This window comes from Rattus norvegicus, chromosome 16 (genome assembly GCF_036323735.1).
Source record: "Rattus norvegicus strain BN/NHsdMcwi chromosome 16, GRCr8, whole genome shotgun sequence".
NCBI classification, from domain to species: Eukaryota; Metazoa; Chordata; class Mammalia; order Rodentia; family Muridae; genus Rattus; species Rattus norvegicus.
In genome coordinates this window covers 84793321-84808646 of record NC_086034.1, presented here as the reverse complement: position 1 = coordinate 84808646, position 15326 = coordinate 84793321, and the positions used below count along the sequence as shown (strand labels likewise).

Sequence of the window (15326 nt, the reverse complement as noted above, 5' to 3'; positions counted from 1 at the left end):
CTCAATACTTGGCATGTTTTCCTTTAACGAGACAGAAGGATTATGAGTTACTGACTTAATTACTCTGCCTAAGGGAAGTGGAGTGCGTTAGCCCCGTGGAATAACTGGAATTAGGCAATCACAGTTTTCCTCGGGATTATCCCCAAGGGAGGTTAACAAATGAGGGACTTGCCCTCTGTCCCCCTAGAGCTGAGTCATGTGACCCTGGAGAGATTCAAAGCCTTCAAGTCAGAGGGCAGGTTTCCTAACCCGCCTGGAGACTGAGAATGGCTGCCACCTGGTGTTGACTACTGGAACTGCACTATCACTCCCTGGCCCTGTTCCCGGCCCCCAGCAGGAATGTTGATTCCATTTCAAATTTTCAAAACTGAGATACTCAGTAAACATTAAAATTATTTCCTTTTTAGACTTTTGCAGACTTGTGTCGGCACATACCCGTTATTCTCTCCAACTATTGACACCCCCCACCCCCGTAACCATAATGGTTCCACTCGGGCCCTTCCCATTGCTAAGGGCGCTCAGCTCAGTCATGCTTCAAGCAACCAGGTTCAGACACTGCCGGCCTGAGGCCTGAGCCTTCTGGAGGAGTAGCACCCGGCATTCCAGAGCCTGCCTCACCCGCGCCTCGGCTGCCCACAATATTTCATTATCTAATCAGATGCTAAGCGGGGTCTCACACACAGGCCTCCTTCCATGAGTCTGGGTGGTCTCCGTGATGACTTCATCATGAGGTCCTGGGCAGCATTCCCTTTGCTGTGTAGACAGATAAGCCAAGCCCTCTCTCTGTGGAGCCAACAATCAGTAGTTCCCCGGGGGCCGGTGTAGGGCTAAGACAAGACTGCTGTTTTCCTAAATGGCTCAAGGGGCTACAGAACTGAGTGGGGGCGGGGCAGTGAGGGTGGCAAGCATTTCTAAAGGGCAGCACCCCCTCAGTTGCACCTCAGACGACTATAGTGTCTTCAAAGGGGTTCAGGCTGAGGAACTAGCTCGGTGGCGAAGCTCTTACCTCGCACGTGCTGGACTCTGGGTTCGAGCCTCAAAAAACACAAAAACAGAAGGAAAATGTTCCAAACATTGATCTGGGGATGAAATGGGAGACTGGTGAGTGAGACGGAGCCAGATAAAGGCAGTACAGATGGTTTGTGGCGCGAGAGGTGAGAGTCAGATGCTGAGATCTGCTTAGGGGAGAAGTTTAAGTAAGATGCAGCCACCAGGCTACCACTGTAGGCCGAAAGTGCAGAGCGTCAGTGGGAGGTTTAATAGGAGCCTGCCAGGGAACCCCTCATCTAGTTCCGGCTGGACTTGGCTGGTTTAGAGCCTTTTTATTTTCAACATTTGAAAGAGTAAAACTTTTAATCTTCTCTACTACTTATTTTTTGTGATTTGTGTGTGTGTGTGCGTGTGTGCATGTGTGTGTGTATCTAAGAAATCTTTGACAATTCCAACGAAGTCTCACATCACACTGTTTTCTTCTACCCACTTTGCAGGTGGTCATGGTGGGTCGGTTCGAGTTTGTCTTTATTTCTCTCTCTCTCTCCTTTGAGTCTGATTCACTCCAAGTGGATGTCCCTGAGTGGGAGATGCTGGAAATGTTTGCTTCATCCTGTGTGGATTTTATTTATTTATTTACTTACTTACTTATTTGTTGGGGAGGGGCTCACTGTGCCATGGCGTTTGTGTATGTGTATGGAGGTCAGAGGACAACTTTTGGGAGTCAGGTCTCTCCCGTCACGTCAGGTCATCCATCTTGAAAGCAAGCGGGGTTGGGGATTTAGCTCAGCGGTAGAGCGCTTGCCTAGCGAGCATGAGGCCCTGGGTTCGGTCCCCAGCTCTGAAAAAAAGAAAAAAAGAAAAAAAAAAGAAAAGAAAGCAAGCACCTCTACCAGCTGAGCCACCTCACCAAGACAGATGTTATTGGCTCTTTAACGACAATCTGTTAAATAATTTTGGAAAGTAGCTCTAAGTTCCTTATGCCACATACTGTTAGGTTGGTACTCTTTAGTTTCCCCTGCAGGCAACATAGCATGTCCTCATGAACAGAAGACCATTCTAAATCCTGGGGCATAGAATAAGTTCCCTGGATCCTGAAGGAGCCCTTTCTGCCTTCACGGACATCTCGTGTCTTTTCCAATGTGTGCCATCAGCTTGCAGAAATTTGCTAGGACCAAGGAATTCCCCAGGATCGCCAAGAGTCATGGTCTACTGCCCTCAGAGGAAGGGAGAGTCTGCAAGGGGCCGGGGAGAGTAGCAGGGTCTGTGGCTGGTGCCCATGAAAGGTGAGACAGGAAGAGCCGTTTAGGAAGGAAAGGGGATTTCCTACCATTCATCCTTGGGCTTTGCGTCACAGGGGTTCTATTCTGCTCCACCCGGAAAGGCTGCAGCCAGATTGAACATCCTGGTGTGCACAGGGGCTGGTTCTGTCCTTGGGGGTGGGCGTTTGGGCTTCTCTGGCCTTTGTCCAAAACGTCCAGTCGCATGGTGGCTCTGCAGCCCCCGTTTCCAGATGTAAACTTTTCCAAACTCAGGAGCGTTCTCAGACGCCTGGGATTCTAAGTGCATCTCTTACTTAACCATAGAACTTAATAACGGTGGCTTTGAGTTGGCCTTGCCGTCCACCGAAAGTGACTTGTGACCAGGTACACACCAGTCGTGACTCCAGAAAGGGAAGAAGGATGGGATGTCAAGTGGACAAATGCCTGTCCCATTTATTCTGTCTTATTGGGAAGTTTAATTAAAGTTAATGTTTAGCTGACAATGGGTTTTGGTTTTTTTTGGGGGGGGGTTGTTTTTTTGTTTTTTTGTTTTTTTTTTTTTTTTTTTTTTTTTGGTTTTTGGCTCTGCTTGACTCAATGAGCCAGACCTTTCTCTGAGCTGGAACTTAGTCCTACAGAGTTGCTTCTTATTTAAAAGATAACCATCTTCTCCCTTAAGCGCTGCGTGGAGGGGAGTGGACTGTAGGTCATGCGGCCCACAATTCAACAACGGCAATGCACACAAGAACCTCTAGGAATTGTGTGGAATGCAGATCCAGGGTTGCAGAGCCCTTCCTGGGACATTGTACTTCTAGTGAATTCGGCGTGAGGTTGCAATGACCTCACACAGAGACACAGGGTGGAACTAGGTCATCCAGGAGGCAGACAGGCAGCCCTCAACGTGGGGCTTTTCTGAGCCCAGCTATGAGTCCTCCTGACTGGTGCTTAGCACTTCTCCTCACGCCACAACCTTGGGGACAACAGGATTGCTGCTTCTATGCCTCTGACAGGCCACCTCCTGGAGGTGTCCCACTCCCTACAATGTCCACCCCTGTGGACAGAAAGGGACGGAGGTGGAGGGTACACACACAATCTTATAGGTCCTTTGAAAAGTGTCCGCAGGTTTGTAACACACATTCTGTGTCCCTGCAGTATGGATGGGGAGAGGAGGGTAGGAGGGAGGAGATTATCATGGCAGAGCAGGAATTTGAGGAGCTTTGTTGATTTGGGAGATTGGGGGTCGATGTGAAGGCATGTGGAGTGGACACCTTCTCTTGGGACGGCTTTATTTTTAACCTTTACACAAGGAAAGGAAGGGACAGAAACAAGTAGCCCCAGAGGACGGCAATGGGTGATTAGCACAAAGGGAAGCCCTCATCACCTGTGTGTGCAGCTGCTCCTCCACAGAGCACTTCCCTGCAGGAGCAGGACATCCTGGGAAAAGCCCCAGCCTGCCTGCCTGCCTGTGGATCCAAACATACCTCCCTAGAGCACACCGAGGCTGCGTGCAAGTGCCCAGTTGTCCCACAAGGCAGGGTTCAGCCTAGCAACAGAAGCTCAGGCCCCAGAGGTCAGGGGCCAACCCACATTCTCCCCAGATGCCCTTCCTCCACCCAGGAGAAACAGCCTGGGTGCTGTAGAATGTTCCAGCCCCATCACCGCTCAGGAGAAACTGCTCATGACTGACAAGCTGGACTAGAGCTGAAGAAGAAATGAAGAGAATAAGCGTTAGTCAGTGCGAGGCAGGATTGAAGCATTTCTGGTAGGGTTGTGAACTGGTACAGCCGCTGAGGAAAACAGTTTGGTCAGAAACTCAATCGTGTAATTGTCGTGAGAGCCACTGAGTCCTGGGGTTAGACACCGAAAACCTACAGGAGGAACTCAGGCTGACAGCAAGACTGTTCAACATTATGCAAGTGGGCCAGGGGGGTGGCTCAGCAAAAGAAGGTGCTTGAAATGCAAACAGGAGACCTGAGTTCAATGCCCCAGGACCCATGTTGAGGTAGAAGGGGAGAACTAACCCCACTAAGTCTTCTGACCGACAGATGTGTGACTATGGCACACATGCCCAGGCACACACATACATCCGTGTAAACAAATAACCAAAAGATAGAGCCACTCAAATACCCGCACTAGCAGATGAAAGGACAGGCTGAGGTATGTCCATAGAGTGGAATAATATTCAGCCATGAACATTCACCTCTGTGCCACAGTGTAAACGAGACCCCTCAAAGCAGTACACTGAGTGAAAGAAGCCAGACTGCAAAGGCCGCATACATCATGTGATTTCATTTCTGCCAATTTATAGAAGAGAGGAACCAAAGAGACTCAGACCAATGGGTGGTTGCCAGGGGCTGAGGAAGAAGAATAGGGAGGGACTGCTTGCTGGGTCTGGATTTCCCTCTGAGGCCATGGGGGACTATCTTGGATCTAGATAAAGGTGAGGATTGTGCAAACCTGTGAGTTCCGGGAACACACTGGGTTGTGCAAGGAGAAGAGATGCCAGGAAGCTCCAGAGGAGACAAGACTAGAGTTCACCCCCAACTTAGAGGCCCCATCCAAGAAGGTCTAAGGTCTGCTGACAGTGGAGGAAAATGAACTCACGGGTAGTCTGTGGTGCTCCCGCCCCTAGGGTTTAAACATGAGAAATGAAGACAGTCTCATGTGCAGGTCCTGTGGTAGCTATAGAGTGACTATCCCCACTGACAGACTTGCGGGCTGTAAACAGTAAAGATGACACTGTGAGGAGTGTCCCATTCTCCTGGAGTGGTCAGGGTAAACACTGGCAAGAGGTGGCCCCCATATGGCAAATCCCAGGAAAGTGAGATTCTAGCAGTGCCACAAACTCAAACAAGATAAATGTGACCAGAAAGAAGTCGCCCATAAAAGCCAGAGCCAAAGTTATTTTCCCAAACACACAAGCAGCAACCAAACCACAGAGTTACAGAGACCGAGTGAGCTGAGTGGCCCTGTGTCCACCCCACATCCTCGTGGGAAACTGCATGGTGGGACCAGCCTCGAGTTTGTCATGGTCTCCAGCCAGGCTAAGAAGCATACACTCTACCACTACTCACCATGCTCAGCCTGTCCCACCCTGGCTGGACATTTGCTAGTGTGGCAATGGCTGGAAGGTGCTAGAACTGCATGAAGGATCAACAAGGGGAGCCCCGTATCTATCACTCAGGCACTGACTCAGAAGGAACGCAGAGACCTCTGCAGACTCTCCTTGGGTTGAGGAGGTAGGGTGCCTGAGCTCTGGGGTGGGTCTCTGAATCTCCCCCTCAGTCTCTGTCTTCAGTGAGTGGGGATCTTCTACCCACAGACGTGTGGCTCCTACAAGAACCAGTAGAGGAGGAATACAAACGTCTTTGAATAAGGTCTTCCTGCCCCTGGGTACCTCCGTGGCATCCACCCTATATCTCACCCCCACCCCATGACACTTGTCCTCTCTCAAAAATACTATGAGACCCTGAAGATGACCCCCTCAACACTCAGGAAAGACTACATGTGGGCAGTGGAGGAAAAAAATCAGAAACAAAGATATAAGCCTCCCTCTAGCTCCAAGGCAGCACAGGGCTTAGAAACATGACAACAGACAGGTCTTAACCGCTCCAGGAACATCCTATAGGTGAGGCCCTCTGATAGCTTCTTATTACTGACTATTTCATAAGCATATGTCCTCGGAGCTCATCCCCGTGGGAGCATATGTCCGTACTTTCTGTTTAAGAGCAAGTGATATTCCATTGGGTGGATATGCTATGTTTTGTGTAGCCCCTGTACACATTCTATGAGGGAAATCACTGGTAACATTCTATTCGGAAGAGACTTGTGGAAGTCAAGCAAGCTGATACTGTCTACTGCAACATTGTAACATTGTAACATTTGGTTGTTGTAAAGTTTGGTCAATCACCACCAACCTCCCCTGTCCCGCGCTCTCATTTTTGTGCTGAAGCTGCTTACCCTTAAGCTCTCTGATGTCTTTCCCTAGCCAGCAGCAATCCCTCTGTAGTGGCCCTGGTAGAAGATGGTCATTTACATAACATTCCTGAGGATGTTGGATTGTGGAGACTAGGAAGTGCTGCCATTTGAAAAGTGACTGATTGAGAATGTGTGCCTGTCTTCCTCTGTGATCCTGAACATGTGTTGTTCCCACAGGGTCAGCCAGGGGAAGTGGGCCCCCAGGGGTACAATGGGCCCCCAGGGTTGCAAGGATTCCCAGGACTACAGGGCCGCAAAGGAGACAAGGGTGAACGGGGAGCTCCTGGACCAACTGGACCAAAAGGAGATGTGGTACGGATCCTGGCTGGGGTCCTCTGCTGTGGGTGGCACTGGGGTCCTCTGCTGTGGGTGAGCACTGGGGTCCTCTGCTGTGGGTGGGCACTGGGGTCCTCTGCTGTAGGTGAGCACTGGGGTCCTCTGCTGTGGGTGGGCACTGGGGTCCTCTGCAGTGGGTGGCACTGGGGTCCTGGCTGGGGTCCTCTGCAGTGGGTGGCACTGGGGTCCTGGCTGGGATCCTCTGCAGTGGGTGGCACTGGGGTCCTGGCTGGGGTCCTCTGCTGTGGGTGGGCACTGGGCCTTTCTCTTTTTGTTAATTGTTCTGATTCTTTACAGGGAGCGAGAGGCGTCTCTGGATTCCCCGGTGCAGATGGAATTCCTGTAAGTGTTTGGGAAGATGAGAAGGTTGAACATTGTGTGTGTTCCAAGCAGTGCATTTATAACTTAAAGCTTTGAAAGGAGCCGGCTTCCCTTTGTTTATGGCATCACACGGGGGAGGGGGAGGTTCAGGGCACCCTTTCTCCTGCTGGATTCCCAACAAACAATGGACAAAGAGTTTCCTTCCTGGAGGTTCCTATAGGCAGGGCTCCGGAACTCAATCTACTTTGCTAAAACTGAGCCTTGGTAACAGTCGGAAAGAGAGAGCATGGTTCACAGATGGTCTGCAAAGAGCGGGTCTTGAGAGTTCATTTGCCACATGGGGCAATCTGGATATAAAATGGCCCGGCAAGTACCAGAATAGAACAAAACCCAAAGTGGCCTCTGCAGCTGCCCAGATTCTTCATAGTCGCTGTGCATAACGGAGTCAAAAAAAAAAAAAAAAGAAAGTTACAAGGCAGGGTGTGGTTCATGCTTGTCATCCCAGCACTTGGGCGTATAAGGCAGGGAGGGTTGCTGTGAGTTCAAGGCCAGCCTAAGCTATAGAATAGGTGGTGATCCCAACAGAGAGAGAGAGAGAGAGAGAGAGAGAGAGAGAGAGAGAGAGAGAGAGAGAGAAGGCATGGTTTGTCCATGAGAGAATCTCAAAATGAAGTAAAAATGTTTTTAAAGTTAGTTTACTTTAACTTCTTGTGGGGAAAAAAAAGTGCCTGACTCACAGGGCTCAGCCAACAGATTCCCAGGCGACTTCCTAGCCAGACCTGGGCTCAGGGATGAGTGTGTCGGTCACATGTCCTGTCATCCTCCTTCATCTGTGGCTGTGGAGAGGCATGGACCCTGTGAGCCTCGCCCATGTTCACAGACATCTGTGCCCTGCCAGCATGCCTCTCCTCTCGTTGCACACATACAGGGAGGGAGACTGGCCCCCAGCTTCACTAGCAGGGATAGCTTAGTATCAGGAACTAGAGCCAATGGGAGAAAAGTCTGCTCTGCTTTCTGACCAATAGCCCCACAGTCCTAAAGGAAGGGGAGCAGAGAGAAGGAAGCCACGCTCAGCAGAACAGGAGCCCAGCATAGCCAGGTCTTCAGTGCTGCCCATAGAGTGGGCGCCAGGAGACTAGATTATACCCCACCGTGCCAGGAAGAAAGACGTAAGCGCCTCGTTACTTGGGATCTTGAGAAAGGAGCAGAGAGAAGAATCCACACATTTTCAGAGATAAACAAATCGTAAAAACGTCTTCGCACAAACAGCCCGAGACAAACGTCTTCCCACAAACAGCCCGAGAGGAAACTGCTCCTTTTTTAACTACTTCTTGGAACTTTTGGATCACCCATCAGCTATGTCTTGATGGTCCAAGTTCATTAAGTTGGAGGGGCATCATGAGATGGAGCAGGGACCAAGGTGTCTCGTTCTCCTTTGATTTTCCTCTGCACACTCATTTCATATCAGAAGCAAATGGTTACCAAGCTAGAGGGGAGTCAGCTCTCTGCTTGCACATGCCAGAGTCACCTCAGAGAGCGTGGCACGGACAATATGGCCTGAATGTCCTTTGTCAGAGCTCCCCAGTCTGTCCACCTTGATCTTAAGGGGACTACATTGTGTTACACGTTCAAAGCTGTGTAAGCCAACATCTGTGAAGAGCTGAGAGCAGGTCCCATTGAAAGGTGTCTAGATACTGAAAGATGGGCATTTGGGTTAGTGTAGCTTGATGCCCTCTTCAGAGCTGGGTTATCAAGATCATGTCGGTGTGCATTGGCGTGAACTTGCCAGAGATGAGGCTCAGTTCTAGGAAGGAACCACAGTAGGCAAAATGTCACCAAATGGAGGGACCTCATAGGAGAGTCTTGGGAAAATGCCACAGGACACAACTGAGTTTGGGTGGAACAAAGTTAATTCCTTGAGGAATATCTGGAAGGCCAGGTCTAGAGACCCCTCCTGTCCTTACACAGAAGGCCACCAGAGAGCTACAGGGAGAAGAGAAGGGACTCCTCTGACTCCAGTACAGGTCAAAGCCACCTGAAACAAAGAGGGCTGGAGAGGTGGCTCAGTGGTTAGACCACTGACTGCTCTTCCAGAGGTCCTGAGTTCAATTCCCAGCAACCACATGGTGGCTCACAACCATCTGTAAAGGGATCTGATGCCCTCTTCTGGTGTTTCTGAAGGACAGCTACAGTGTACTCATGCATAAAATAAATGAATAAATCCTGAGGGAGGGAGGGAGAGAGAGAGAGAGAGAGAGAGAGAGAGAGAGAGAGAGAGAGAGAAGAAAGAAGAACTTTTTTAGTATTTTTCAATATCATTGTATCTTGGTATCTGTGTGATTTTTGCCACAGATTCTTAAAATTTTCTAAATTTCTCAAATTAAAAAAAAATGTCATGGGTTGGGGATTTAGCTCAGTGGTAGAGTGCTTGCCTAGCAAACGCAAGGCCCTGGGTTCGGTCCCCAGCTCCGAAAAATAGAAAAAAGAAAAAAAAATGTCCTGAGAGACCATTTTGGAATATATTTGGTTCATTACCAAGATTCATTTAAAGAAATTGCACAATTACAAAACATGTACCTAAGTCCCTACTATCTATTTAATATCAGAATCGGCTGTGTCCCTTTTTTGTCTTTTATAATATTTTTTTTCTTGCTCACTTGATATCCCAACAGGCTGTATTCTAATAAAGCACAAATTGTAGGCTATTGGCCCTGCCCCGCATGTCCAAAAGCTCAGTGCAGCCTGAGCCCCTCCCGTCATTCCACAGGTGCTTGGTCATGACATCACAGCTGACATTCCTGAATACCTTAGGGTTTTGACACTTGTGCCTAAATCTAAAACATTGGAAGACATGGTGGTGCACACCTATAATCCCAGCATTCGGGGGGCTGAGACAGGAGGATCTCAAGTTGGCAGCCAGCCTAGGCTCGAGTGAGGTCTCTTCTCAGAGGACAGCAGAACAATTACAGCAATTGTATCACCAAGGAAAGCTGATCCAGGCTCTGGGGTGTGGCTACCACCTTCCCTCGAAGGTGGCCCCTCTGGTTCGCCACCCACCATTCGTATTCACTAAGGCTGGTAAAGCCATCCCACAGTGGTTTCTAATAGCTCCAACAGGCTTTCAGGATTTCTTCTTCCTGTTGCCTGCTGAAAGGTCCTGGAAGCTCGGCAGAGGAAAGCAAGTTCCTTCAAGCCGGTGAAGAATGGTAACCGGCCTTTGCAGCCTCAAACCGGCTTAAGACACATCTTTGCTTGTTCAATCGTTCATTCCTTCCTTTGTCCGTTTTTGAGTTATCTTTTCCTTGGATTTTTGCCGGAGGTGTGGCTTTTGAGAGCATCCCCCACTGTTTTGTGGGTCAATTACATGAAATCTTGACTGTTCACGCACTGTTCTGCTTCCCAGGGGCACCCAGGGCAAGGTGGACCCCGTGGAAGACCGGGCTACGATGGTTGCAATGGAACCAGAGGAGACGCCGGGCCACAGGGACCCTCTGGAACTGGGGGCTTCCCTGGCCTCCCTGTGAGTATATGCGCAGTGTGGTCTGCTTAGCCTGGTCATCTGAGCGAGGGACACATGTCAGTGTAAATGGACCAAGGATAATGTGACCTTGGCTCCACTTCCCAGGTTCAGCCCAGAAGGGCCACCTGCCAGGCCTTGTTCTGGTCATTGTGGCTGTGAAAGCTGCTTTTCCCGCCCACTGTTTTTTTCACCCAATGTCCTGGGTTCAAGCATTCTTGACTGTTAGGTAGAAGGTGAGTGATTTGGTGTATGTTCTTGCCCACTGTCTCCCAAGGATCCCACCATCTCCTCCTACAATCTAAGCCAAATAACAGCGGATGGTTTAAAGATACAACTCAAACTAGGAAGCTTGAATCTTGTCCCAGTGTCTGTTAGGCACTAAGGAATTGTATTATAGGATTCCTGGGGACCTGGAAGGAGGCCGGCTTCTCCAGCATCTACCAGATGGAGAAGATACACAACAGAAATACTTGTTCAATACGGTGGCCTTCCTGCCATAGTTCACTTTGTGACCTCATTCTTAGGATCTTTGCAAAGACATGCTCGTTCAGAACTATATTTGCAAATTCATTTTATGCTAACGTTCTGGTTAGGCCTTTGTAATCTGAAAGCATGCTGAGGTGAGAAGCCATGAGCTGACAACCCCAACTTTAGCCTGCACTGAGTTGACGTCTCTGGCTAACGGCCTCCGCCTCCACTCTGCAGTGCCTATGAAACCCTGCCTCACTTTTGCATGACTCGATGTTCAGTGAACGTCATTGCTTTTCTGTCTGTCTTGCTTAAGCATCATGACCAAGAGACACATGTCACTGTAAAAATTCAGATTATTATACATATTCAAGGCTAACGTGCACCTTACGTCTTGCATAATTCGAACCACTCTTCTGTATTAAGTGGCTCTAAGTGTCTACCTGATAATACTGTAAGGACCCCAGTCCTATGCCAGAGGATGAGTTTGGAGGCTCTGTTTGGGGTTCAGAAAACAGTTTAAAGCCTACAAGGTGTTTGCACTTTAACTCTAAGATTATAAAAATTTTAAAAGCCTCATACTCGTGGTTGGACCTTAAGGAAGTTGATATCAGAGGCACCTATGTAAAAAGTCCACGGGGACACTGGGCGTGATGGACAGGAGCCAACAGTCATCGTGACAACATGACCGTGTTTGAAGATAATGGGTTCTTCTGTGTGTTTTTCTTTCTTATGGTATATCTGATAATTTAGGGGCCCCAAGGACCCAAGGGGCAGAAAGGCGAACCTTACGCACTCTCGAAAGAGGACCGTGACAAATATCGGGTATGTTTGCCATAGGTGGGAGGCAGAGCTCGGGCATCCCACGTAAACCAGAACAAAGACAGTTGGAAATTAGCACTAGGGTAACAAGCAGTTCAGGGAAGGAATTTACAGATTCTTGGGGTAGCAAGGCTGAGATTAACTTGGGGTCATCCTATTTCTGTGTGGGGGCATATTCAGTCCCCCCTTTGTTCTCAGTGCCACAAACCAAATACCTCAGTCTGTCAGGGCTTGTGTAGTTCACGCTTGTTTGCCACAGATGAATCCAATGATGCTTAACTCTTGGCTCAGAAGATGCCTCAGTCAGTAAAAGGCTTGCCTTGCAAGTGTAAGGCCTGAGTTAAAATCCCAAAACCTGTGTAAACAAGCTGGACAGTACCTTATTCTCAGGTCCAGCACTGAGGAGGGAGAGACAGGCAGACGCCTGCATTAGTAGCCATCCAGAGTTGCCTACTGAGGAAGCTGAGATTAATGAGAGCCTCTGTCTCAAAAAGACAGTTTGTTCCTGAGGAATAACATTTGATATTGACTTCTGTCCTCACATGCAAGCACATACATCTGCATTAACTCACACACTCATGCACACACACAAAACACATGCACACAATATACAATACACACATGTACACAACACAACACACACACCACACACACACATACAGCACACAAACACAACACACACACAATGCACGCATACAACACACACATACAATACATACATATAACACACATGCATACACACACAACACATGCACACAATATACAATACACACATGTACACAACACAACACACATACCACATACACCACACACAGACAACACATGCACACAATACACAATACACCCACACAACACAACACACACAACACATACACCACACACACATACACACACATACACATACACATACACATACATACAACACACACATCACACATACACACCACACACAGACAACACATGCACACAATACACAATACACACACACAACACAACACACACAACACATACACCACACACACATACACACACATACACATACATACACATACATACAACACACACATCACACATACACACCACACACACACAACACATTCACACACTAGTAATTCTTAATTTGACCCTTGTTTCCTCTCAACCAGGGTGAGCCTGGAGAGCCTGGCTCGGTCGGCTACCAGGTGAGTACCATTTTCATTAAGGAATACTCCATGCAGAGCTTTAAAAACACCTGGGGTAGGGAGGGGGCTAGAGAGATGACTCAGTAGTTAAGAGCACTGACTGCTCTTCCAGAGGTCCTGAGTTCAAAGCCCAGAAATCACATGATGGCTCACAGTCATCTATCTGTAGATGGGATCTGATGCCCTCTTCTGATGTGTCTGAAGACAGATACAGTGTACTCACATAAAATAAACAAATAAATAAATAAACATCTGGAGTAGACACCCCAGTCTGCCTGTCTTCAAGCCATGCTCTTTGTCTGTCTACAGGGGCCTCCTGGCCGCCCAGGGCCAATAGGACAGATGGGTCCCATGGGAGCACCTGGAAGACCGGTAAGTCCCTGTGTCCTGTGTCAGGTCATCTGTGGATGCTTCTTTTCTGCCCATTGAGTGCCACTGCACAACAAGCTAGTTCTGGCTAGGCCCCTCCCATCAGGTGTAAGCTCTTCAAGATCCATCTTAACTATGTGGCCCATCACCCCTAGACAAAGCCTACCAAATGCCCCACTTGGGGCAATCAGAAGGAAGCAGACTTGTTCGGGGCCAGGCCAAGTGTAACAGGTGCATCCCACCTGGGCCATAGCCACTGTAGGAAGGGACACATTAGATGTCTTTTATAGAGTCCCTGAGTGGAGGCCATAGGCCGTCCCTCCCTTCCAACATGACACAGAAAAGTGTAGTGGGCTTGAGCAGAGTAAGGGAAAGGTTACCAGAAAGAAGGAGTCCTTGTCAGCAGTGAAACAAATAGCCTTTGAGGACACACAAGAGAGCTTGGCTCCAGGTGAGTGACCGTTCTCGGGTGTATGTGCCCACAGCCCAGGAGGAGCGCATGCGAGTTCCTCTAGACTGTCATATTCAGTTGTAGTAATGATTCTCATCCTTTCAACTCTTGTGCAATGGGAACCTTTCTGCCACCACACCGTGGCAGGCTCAGCCAAGACAGGGTGGCAGTGAGACAGGATGCATACCGTTCTCCCTGTGAGTGGCTGGCTCACTTATATAGCAATAACTGTGTGGCTTAGGGTTTTTCTCTGAAAGGGGTTCAGAGGGGCTAAGAAGGTTGCTCCATCAGTGCCAGGCTTGCTGTGTAAGCATGAAGACCTGACTCCCATCCCCAGCACCATGTCAGAAAAACAGTATGGTATCACACGCCTGTCATCACCGAGCTGGGGAGGTAGAGACAGGAGGATCTCTGAAGCTTGCTGGCTGGCCAGCCTAGCTGAATTAGTAAATAACAGGTTTTGTGTGAGATACTGTCTCAAAATAAGTTTGGTGGAGTATGATTGAATGATTGGGGAAGGCCACTGCTGGCCATCACACATGTGCACACAGACTTGCACACACACACACACACACACACACACACACACAGAGGCATGTACACACATTGTACACACATGCACACAGACATGCACATATGCACACATGTGCTCACACATGTGCACACAGACATGCACACACATGTGTACACACATGCACACATGTGCACACAGACATGCACATATGCACACATGTGCTCACACACATGTGCACACAGACATGCACATACACGTGCACACACAGAGAAAAGTATGCAATAGCTAAAGAAACGGTTCAGAAAACCTTAGACTGTATATATGCAGCTGCCCAGTCTGTGGAATTGACCTACAGATCTGTTCTTTTCGAGAGCATTTGCAAATCCACCACCAAAATGTGACAGTGTCTTATGGGGAATCTCCTGGGAGAACAGAGGAGTCTGGCTGTGGTCACAGGGCCTGGGACCTCACAAAACTCAGGAATAGACACATCAGGGACACGGGTAAAGTCACAAGCCCCAAACACAAGCAAACCAGGAACAGCTGTGGGTAGATAGCAGCACATTCCAAGGACAGTGACCCTGCCTTCCTCTTGGCTTTTCATCCCACCAAGACAGATGTGGGGAAGCTCTGAGCATGCTGTCCTAAGTGGACATCAATGGTTTTCCCAGGGCCTCCAAGCAGATGTCATCTGAGTGCTGGGAGCGGGAGGAAGCCCAGCTTATTCATGTTTTTATGTTTCTGCAGGGACCACCAGGACCCCCTGGACCCAAAGGACAACCAGTAAGTCAGTGGGGAAGAGGTTGGGGGAGGGCTCTTTGACGGTCATGTCTGCATTCTTTGACCAAAGAACAACTTGGCCGACAAGTACTTCTGGTGTAGATTACACCGAGAACTATTGTGTAGTCTAAGACTTGATGCTGAGGAATCGACTCTGTGGTTTCTCTGAACGCCTGGCCCAAGCCTAATGCCGGGATGCCGTTTGTAGCTCCGAGACACCGCTGGTGAGCCACAGTGGAGGAAGTGTGGCTAAGCGATCTAGTTAACTGCAGATGCCGTTTTCCAGGGTGGAAGCAGGGTGACACTTTGTTTAAGGGGAGACCCTCGAACTAGC

The 15326-nt window shown here is 49.0% G+C and overlaps 1 protein-coding gene across 1 annotated transcript in view; it reads left to right on the top strand.

The window, feature by feature from the left end:
* The window catches only part of Col4a2 (collagen type IV alpha 2 chain), a 135849-nt gene that overhangs the window by 76874 nt on the left and 43649 nt on the right, over positions 1-15326 (top strand). Inside the window, exons 5-11 of the mRNA NM_001427256.1 lie at positions 6408-6542; positions 6864-6908; positions 10291-10407; positions 11629-11700; positions 12843-12878; positions 13188-13250; positions 14960-14995. Coding sequence (NP_001414185.1) covers positions 6408-6542; positions 6864-6908; positions 10291-10407; positions 11629-11700; positions 12843-12878; positions 13188-13250; positions 14960-14995 — 504 coding nt within the window. The remainder of the gene's footprint in view (positions 1-6407; positions 6543-6863; positions 6909-10290; positions 10408-11628; positions 11701-12842; positions 12879-13187; positions 13251-14959; positions 14996-15326) is intronic.